Source organism: Limulus polyphemus, unplaced genomic scaffold, assembly GCF_000517525.1.
Source record: "Limulus polyphemus unplaced genomic scaffold, Limulus_polyphemus-2.1.2 Scaffold4676, whole genome shotgun sequence".
NCBI lineage: Eukaryota > Metazoa > Arthropoda > Merostomata > Xiphosura > Limulidae > Limulus > Limulus polyphemus.
In genome coordinates this window covers 49,111-58,678 of record NW_013670286.1, presented here as the reverse complement: position 1 = coordinate 58,678, position 9,568 = coordinate 49,111, and the positions used below count along the sequence as shown (strand labels likewise).

The following is a 9,568-nucleotide window of genomic DNA, read 5'->3' as shown; positions in this document are numbered from 1 at the left end:
AGTTAGCCTATCTGTACCTAGACTTCAAACTGAAGAATGTAGCTAGATAGTTAGCCTGTCTGAATATAGACATCAAACTGAAGAATGTTTAGTAATGTTGTAGCTTGATAGTTAGCCTATCTGTACATAGACTTCAAACTGAAGAATGTAGCTTGATAGTTAGCCTGTCTGTACATAGACATCAAACTGAAGTATGTAGCTTGATAGTTAGCCTGTCTGTACATAGACATCAAATTGAAGAATGTAGCTTGATAGTTAGCCTATCTGTACATAGACATCAAACTGAAGAATGTAGCTAGATAGTTAGCCTGTCTGTACATAGACATCAAACTGAAGAATATTTAGTAAGGTTGTGGCTTGATAGTTAGCCTGTCTGTACATAGACATCAAACTGAAGAATGTAGCTTGATAGTTAGCCTATCTGTACATAGACATCAAACTGAAGTATGTAGCTTGATAGTTAGCCTATCTGTACATAGACTTCAAACTGAAGAATCTTTAGTAATGTTGTAGCTTGATAGTTAGCCTATCTGTACATAGACTTCAAACTGAAGAATGTTTAGTAATGCTGTAGCTTGATAGTTAGCCTATCTGTACATAGACATCAAACTGAAGTATGTAGCTTGATAGTTAGCCTGTCTGTACATAGACATCAAATTGAAGAATGTAGCTTGATAGTTAGCCTATCTGTACATAGACATCAAACTGAAGAATGTAGCTTGATAGTTAGCCTATCTGTACATAGACTTCAAACTGAAGAATCTTTAGTAATGTTGTAGCTTGATAGTTAGCCTGTCTGTACATCGACATCAAACTGAAGAATGTTTAGTAATGTTGTAGCTTGATAGTTAGCCTATCTGTACAGACATCAAACTGAAGAATCTTTAGTAATGTTGTAGCTTGATAGTTAGCCTATCTGTACATAGACATCAAACTGAAGAATGTAGCTAGATAGTTAGCCTATCTGTACATAGATATCAAACTGAAGAATCTTTAGTAATGTTGTAGCTTGATAGTTAGCCTGTCTGTACATAGACATCAAACTGAAGAATGTTTAGTAATGTTGTAGCTTGATAGTTAGCCTATCTGTACATAGACTTCAAACTGAAGAATCTTTAGTAATGTTGTAGCTTGATAGTTAGCCTATCTGTACATAGACTTCAAACTGAAGAATCTTTAGTAATGTTGTAGCTTGATAGTTAGCCTAGATTCTTCAGTTTGATGTCTATGTACAGATTTCATAAGATTGTGGCTCGTCTGATAGCTTTAAGATAAATATGGGATAGTTCATTTGATTTACCAATTTACCAGAATTCCAGGAATACAAAAGCCTGGTTATTGAAGGGTTAATGTTAAGTTTTAAAGTAATAATTTTTATTAATTGAACTAGTAAATGTTTTACTATTGTTTTTAGCCTTTTGTAATTTGGTAGCATATTGTAGAATTTGAACCCTCTAGGCTTATTTGTATTAAGTAATTTACTTGGACTGTCACCATGTTAGATTCTGCTGTTTACTAAACATCTCGCTCCTGTAGAAGGCTTAGGTGTTTAAGCTGAAAGCTTGTGCATTAAAAAAACTAAAATGTGGTGGTAGTCCAAATAAATCACTTGGTACTCGTGTTAAAAGGCTGAAAAGTTACTTATCTTCAGGCTTATATTAATGCCTATGTGCATGTTTGTTACACGCTATAAATTTTTTACTTCCGGATTGATCTATTTTAATGATCTCCACAGATTTATTATCTATTTTCTACAGTAATATACACAATTTTTAAAGTTAGATGATATTTTTTTATGTTCTGTAGTACAGCTTGACAAAGTTTAGTGAGTTCTTTGGTATTCTTGTTTGTTTAAAATTCACCAAAATATTATTTGATGTTTTTTTTTCTAGCTCGATAAGAAGAATAGAGCAAAGATCACCGATCTTGGATTTTGTAAACCAGAGGCCATGATGTCTGGAAGCATTGTTGGCACTCCAATTCACATGGCTCCAGAATTATTCACAGGTCACTATGACAACAGTGTGGATGTTTATGCTTTTGGAATTCTTTTCTGGTACCTACGTGCTGGTCACGTAAAACTTCCTTATATCTTTGAACAGTGTCAAACAAAAGATCAACTATGGAAATGTGTTCGAAAAGGTAAGTATTTTCCAGTATACCTTCATAAGTTATTGTTGTAATTATCAAAGTAGAAACTACAAGATATAACATCAACAAAAATATTGATTTCTAAGTTGAATATTTGAACTACCTTAATTTTTTTTAAATTCATACCTGTTTCTTTGGTATAACATTTTTATTAAAGCTTGGCTGATAACCACAAATCCTGGTTGTACAGCTATCCACTACCAGTTGAAACCTTCTTAATTTGTGGTTATCAGCCAAACTTTAATAACCTGGTTGTACAGCTATCCACTACCAGTTGAAACCTTCTTAATTTGTGGTTATCAGCCAACTTTAATAACCTGGTTGTACAGCTATCCACTACCAGTTGAAACCTTCTTAGTTTGTGATTATCAGCCAAACTTTAATAACCTGTTTGTACAGCTATCCACTACCAGTTGAAACCTTCTTAATTTGTGGTTATCAGCCAAGTTTTAATAACCTGGTTGTACAGCTATCCACTACCAGTTGAAACCTTCTCTGTTTAGATGACATGTTAATAAGGTCTAAAGTTTTCATATTTATATTTGTAATTGCATAATTATTGTTATTTATGTTGTTAAAATTAATGAGCAAAGTTATCATCAAGAAATTGTTAATAATTTGAATTTTGTGTTTTCCAAACAATTTTTAGCAAATTCTTCTGGGATTCAATTATTTAATTACTATAGATTTAACAAAGAAAATACACACTCATTTATCTAATAGATTTTCACCTAAATTATGCTCAATAGAAATATCTTTCATTGAAAAGTTTCAAACAGGAGTGTTTATGATAATCTGTAGGTGCTCGACCAGAAAGATTGCCACAGTTTGACAACGAAAGTTGGCAACTCATAGAAGAATGCTGGTCAAGTGACCCCATAAAGCGTCCTCTACTAGGTAATGTTGAATCAAGATTGATGGCTATAATGGATTGTCATCGCTCCACTTCAACAGCAAATGGACACCAAGACAGTCACAGACGGTCATTGTCATACAGACGCAGACACGTAGCACGCAACTACTATGCCAGATGAGCCTCTAAACTATTCTATTTCTAGGTAACTGGTCTTCATTGCTCATTTACTGAACTAGTCCACGTACGGTTCAGAACATCCACACATTGGGTGTTATCGGACTTTCGGATGTTAAATCCACTGAAGTAAATTTTTTCTCAGGATGGATGGAAGCAAGACTGAGCTGATGTAGCGTAACAAGATTTATATTTTCTGCACATTTGAATCTGTGTCACTTTCTTTCCTTCACTTTGTGAAATGGTGTTAATTTTGATAAATAACAATTTATAAAACGTAAGAACTTTTGTTTTAATTAAATCTTTGATTTTGTGAGAATATTCCATTTTGAAAAGCTGGTTTACGCAAAGTCAAATGAACTTATGATAATTAATTTTGAATGTGCAATAAATATCTCATTCAACTACCTCGGTGAGTGAAATATCTTTGAATTTTTCATATGAAAAACAATTTTTTTTACTATAGAATTAATTTTAATTGGTTTTTAGTTAAACTAAATAAAATTGCTGTGTGTGAATACGATGTTTGAGTTGCTTAAAAATGTGCTGAGCCAATTAAACTTGTAAAGCATTTCTACGTAATATTTGTAAATTTGTATATTTCCACTCTTGACATACCAAGATATGGGGAACAGTGTATCTCTGGATGTACAAGAAATGGGGAACAGCGCATCTCTGAATGTACAAGAAGTGGGGAAGGATATAGAAGCCTTGTATTTGGTTAATGCCTAACTTAAGTTCACTAGATCAAACGTGACGATTGAATTTAATTCCTTTTTTTTCTGTTTTATATCATTAATGCTCCTTGATGTTATACACAAACTATTCAGAAGAAAGTTTCATGGATGTACTTACGTTTCTACCTCTCTCTTATTTTGTTGTTATTAGTGAAATTCAACACCTTTATGTTGCTATGATACTAAAGTCAGTGGAGAGACGTTTTAAACATTTTTAATTTTGATCTGTACACATTTGTTTTATAAAAATAATAGTTAGTTGAGTTGATTTCAGACTAACTTGTAAAGGTTGTTCTACAATGTTTTATATTAAATCAAACATCTAACAATTTACCAGTATCAATAATGATACCGATATCTTCCAGTGCATGTATTTTTTATACTATGATAAAATAAAATTTAGTGAAATTTCCATTAAAGATCAGAAACTTGTCATTTTTCTGTTTCACCTTATACAAAACGTCTTGTATATAATAACATTGTAAGCAACAATTTCAATGTTATAACTTATATTAGCTAGAGGGAGCTGCTAACAATGATGTAATAATAATAATTAGGCAAACAATGATTTATAAGCATTATGAAGAAATTTATTGGTGATGGAATATACTACATGTTTTGAAAGAATATTGGTTTGTCTTCAGGTATAATCTGTGAACATTGGTCTCTTCTTCAGGTATAATCAGTGAAGATTGGTTTGTCTTCAGGTATAATCAGTGAACATTGGTCTGTCTTCTTCAGGTATAGTCAGTGAAGATTGGTCTGTCTTCTTCAGGTATAATCAGTGAACATTGGTATGTCTTCTTCAGGTATAGTCAGTGAAGATTGGTCTGTCTTCTTCAGGTATAGTCAGTGAAGATTGGTCTGTCTACTTCAGGTATAATCAGTACTGAGTATTACAAGGTTTATACAATGTTACCAAGACAACAAGGATTAAATGGTGTCAGCAGGTGACAGGATATTGGTAGAGGTCAAATCTGATCAAGAGTATGAACGGTGGCTGATACTGCTATCGCCGTTATCACAGTTTGCTTTGGTGGTTTCTATAGTTTCTAAACAATCTCTTTTCTTTAATAGTTTTAGGTTGGTGTTGGAAAAGAATTTCATCCCAAAGTGTTATGAGACCTGTTTGACATTGATGATATGTTAAGGTAAATATATGGAATTCAGCTCCGTGCACGTGACCTTGGTGTTCTTTGTGTCTTATTTCTAAGAAATGTGACGTTTGTATTATGTATTTCTTTCCACATTTGCATGGGATACTATATATGCTTTTGTTTTGTTCCTTTGGTAGAGATTATTTTGGGTTAGGTAGTAAGGGGTTGATTTTATGTGAAGGTATGAATACAGTTTTTTACAACAATCCTCATATTATTGAATAGGTTAGTTATTTAATTAGTAATTTCTGGCAGAAAAGAGAATGAAACAAACTTGCTGTTTTATGTTCTTTATGGGTGAAAGGTTAGAGTTAACATAATATTGTTTACTGTTTTAACTTTAGATACAAACCCTATCTATGATGTTTGGGTTGAAACCTTCCTGTTGATAGAATATGTTACAACACTGGTGTCAAAAGGGGGATTATTTTGGTAAAAGTAAAATTGAATTTTGACTAAACTTCAACTTTCAAGATGGCCACAAGAGCACAAAGGAAGAGAGAAAACTAGAGATGATAATACACTGGAAAGAAGAACAGAAAACCTACTAGAGATGATAATATACTGGAAAGAAGAACATAAAACCTACTAGAGATGATAATACACTGGAAAGAAGAACAGAAAACTTACTAGAGATGATAATACACTGGAAAGAAGAACAGAAAACCTACTAGAGATGATAATACACTGGAAAGAAGAACAGAAACCTACTAGAGATGATAATACATTGGAAAGAAGAACAGAAAACCTACTAGAGATGATAATACACTGGAAAGAAGAACAGAAAACCTACTAGAGATGATAATACAATGGGAACATCTCTAGTAGGTTTTCTGTTCTTCATAATACACTGGAAAGAAGAACAAACAAAAAGAGACAAAGAATTAGAATGAAACAGAAAATTTAAATAAAATCAAGAGATGAGAAATTGGAATTTAAAAGAAGAATTAAAAGAAAGAGGCATAATATTTAAAGAAGAATCGAAAACAGAAATGAGTGATAGAAGACAAGATTGATGAAACTATTAGTGATGTACAGAGGAATTACAAGAAAAAGATTGGAGAAGTACAGAAAAGCTGCAATGACAAAATTGAGGAAATATAGAAATATTATAACAGTAAAATCAATGAGGTATGACAGAACATCAGTGAGAGAATAAAACATTTGGAAAATTTATTGGTAAATGCAAAGATCAAACCAAACACACTATTTTTGCATCTGCCCAAGAGTTCCAATGCAAAACATCATTTATTATTAAATATTTAATAGATCCTAATTGGTCTACACCTATTACCACTACTTCTGTTGTTGCAGAACCTTCCTAGAGTAATCCAACCATATCACTACCAAATCTGGTTCCAGAATTTGGCTGGCCAATTCAAAAACATTGCCAATTGAGAAACCAATGGGCTATGATAAAAAGTTACCATGGAAGACATATCAGTATCAATTCAAAATTTGCAATGTCGGATTAAACAGTAACTCCATCTGATGATGATCTAGAAGAACCGAGAGGATTGATTAGACAACTATATAGGGTTTTTATTCATTACTATCAAGACTTACTCTACCTATGTGTTTTTCTAACATCAGTAAAAGGTGTTATAAATATAGTAAACCTGGCCATTACAGTCAAGACTGTGTGGAACCAAAGGTTGTTAATACACCAACTAGACAGTAACCTAAGGATGAGTCTTCAAGCACAACCAAACCAAATGAACAACGAAGGGTTAACCAAAGATTGGGAAACGCATATTAGCTGGATGTATGGGGCAATGTTCAGTTGAGAATACCACATCTGGCCCAAGTGAGATAAGAAATTCATTATTTAATGAAACCAGCCCATGGGTTTGTTGATAAAAACTTCAGGAGGGCATTGCCTTGGATGGAACCATAGAAATGCTTATATATTATCCTAAAGACCATGTGTTAATGAAGAGTATAAACAATGAAAAAGGGAAATCACAAGATAGTAAAGACGACCATCCTGAAATATAATACAAGATGTGACATCCACAAATGACAATGGAGAACTAATGTGGTCCAACAATCAGCTAAAAGATGCTCAGGAAATAAAGATACGAGTTTGAAAGCAATTATAAAGTGATCAAGAATAGTTCTGAAAAATCCTGATGGCAAATAATTGTACCATACAACCCAAAGACAGATGTATTGGCCACAGTGGGATTAACTATGTCTACAAGAGGGCTTGTTATGTCGGAAATAGGAAGATACCAATGGAGAGAAATATCAGCACTCCATCTCCAAAACTTTCCAACAGCTGAACACTCGGGTGTTAAGAAGATAATAAGAGAGAGAGTAAGAGAGTGCTTCTATTAAGTTGGGTACCAGGGATCTGTAGTAAATTGTTGTAAATCCTGTTAAGTATGCTGTGAGGATAAAAATCCATGAAAGAAACAATATGGACAGCTACAGTATTGTGTTGGACCACCACTTCGGAAAGTTGTTGTCAATATGCTTGATAACAGAGTAGCTGTGAAAATATATACATCATAGTTATGATGGACTGTTTCACCAAATGGTCAGGAGCATATGCTGTTACTAGCCAAGAAGCAGAAACTAGCAATGCTACTCGTCAATAAATTCGTTTTAACATTTGGGGTGCCTGTGGAACTACACACTCAGATCAGGCACGAAATTTGAATCAACTTTGTTTAAGGAAATGTGTCGGATATTTGGAATAAAAAAAGACCATGACAACTGATCTTCTAATGGAATGGCGGAGAGATACAACTTTTAAACCAATTAGCCATTTATCAGAAAAGATGGGATCAAGATCTTCCACTGCTACTTGTGAGTTATCAAACAGCAGTGCATGAAGTTACGGGTAACACATCATTGTCATTGATGTTTGGGATAAAACTGAAAGCACAATTGGATCAGCTGTACTCCCATTTAGAGGATAGTTACTCAGCAGAGTCTTACACAGAATATGTAGTGAAATTAAAAAACACCATTGATATAATACAGTATGTGATAAAATTAAAAGTCACTATGACGTTAATATTGATAAGACTAGAATCCATCAAGATGCCATGGTATGGCTGTACAATACTGCACGAAAGAATGGAGTACTGAATTCAACAGACATTGGGAAGAGTCATATTTTGTACAGAAAACAATCAATGTTGTGGTTTACAGAATCCAGAGGGACAAGCCAAAGGTTATCCACTGTGATTGTTTTTAGAAGTACGTAGGTGAGAGAATGGTCAACTGGGTACTCCAAAAACATCGTCAGGAGAAAGTCAACCTACCTATTGAAGAATCCATGGTTCCTGTCAAGACCACTTTCAGAGGATTAACAAGGATAGAGCTGCTTGTGGATTCGCTCCCTATTTACTTAGAAAGAACTGCTCTAGCAACAGGACAGCCAATGATGATAAGGATCAAGAGGTCAGCCATTTACATACCATGGGCTTTGGAAAGGAAACCCACCAAAAAGATTTAGTGAAAGGACAGATTATCGCAGTGATTTATTTTTGTATTAGGATTGTTCAAAGGACTTCACAGTCCATGATGGGAGAAGTGTTGTAAGCTTTGTATTTATTGCTTTAATTTATATGTTTTCTAGAGGGCGTAGGATATTAAGATCAAGTAAGCTCATACAAGTAGTCCTACAATGTTAATGATCAAGATACTTTACGAAATACGAGAATCAGTGAAGCAATGATTCAGTTTCTCGAGTTACAGTCAGTCAGTGAAATATTCATCTGAATAGTGAATGAGAATTTAAAGAAGTTATTGAGTGATTACGCATATTCAATGTTTGTAGTCTATTAAGTTAACCAGTTGGTTAGCAAAGACATCAAATATAATTAGGCGTACAAATAATTGTACTTGAAATTAAGCCAGAACTTGTGTCAACATGTTATAGAAGAAAAACTAATTAGTTATCTTCGTGTGGGCTGGTTCTCGCATAAATTTTACTAAATAATTATAAAAAAACTGCCAACGATAGAACACGTTACAAAAATATGTTAAAAACAGGAATCTGGAAAAATTGATTATAAATCTCTTCACCGTAATTGTAAACAAAAGCCCGACCAATTGGTAAGTATTATTTTGAAAATTATATAAACCTATTTCGGTCACAATATAAGAATAAGAAAGTAAACTTGTAATTTCTTGTTACAGCCTATGTTTCTTTAAAAATAGACCGTGAGGCCTGAAAACTAGTTTTATTGTTATTTGTGTTTAACAGAAATTAATTTTATATTTCAGTGCAATGAAAAACTTGATTTTCAATTTTTCGGTATAAAACATATGCGATTCTAATACACAAATGGCATATTCTACCAAAGTTTATCACAATTTAATGGGACCAGCAATATCATTTGAAAAAATATATATTGTTACGACATCGAGGTTACGTGATTAGTATCACGCCACGTCATTCTCGAACATTCACGTCTTTTCCTTAAATCTCGTGATCCTTCTAGATATAGTGTAGTCTTATATATATATATATATAT

At 33.3% G+C, this 9,568-nt stretch overlaps 1 protein-coding gene across 1 annotated transcript in view; it reads left to right on the top strand.

Annotated features, from left to right (window-relative positions):
* LOC106471522 (dual serine/threonine and tyrosine protein kinase-like) overlaps positions 1–4,300 on the top strand; it is a 29,446-nt gene extending 25,146 nt beyond the window's left edge. Inside the window, exons 14-15 of the mRNA XM_022400129.1 lie at positions 1,893–2,142; positions 2,953–4,300. Coding sequence (XP_022255837.1) covers positions 1,893–2,142; positions 2,953–3,185 — 483 coding nt within the window. The 3' untranslated portion in view covers positions 3,186–4,300. The remainder of the gene's footprint in view (positions 1–1,892; positions 2,143–2,952) is intronic.
* The last annotated feature ends 5,268 nt before the right edge of the window (positions 4,301–9,568 follow it).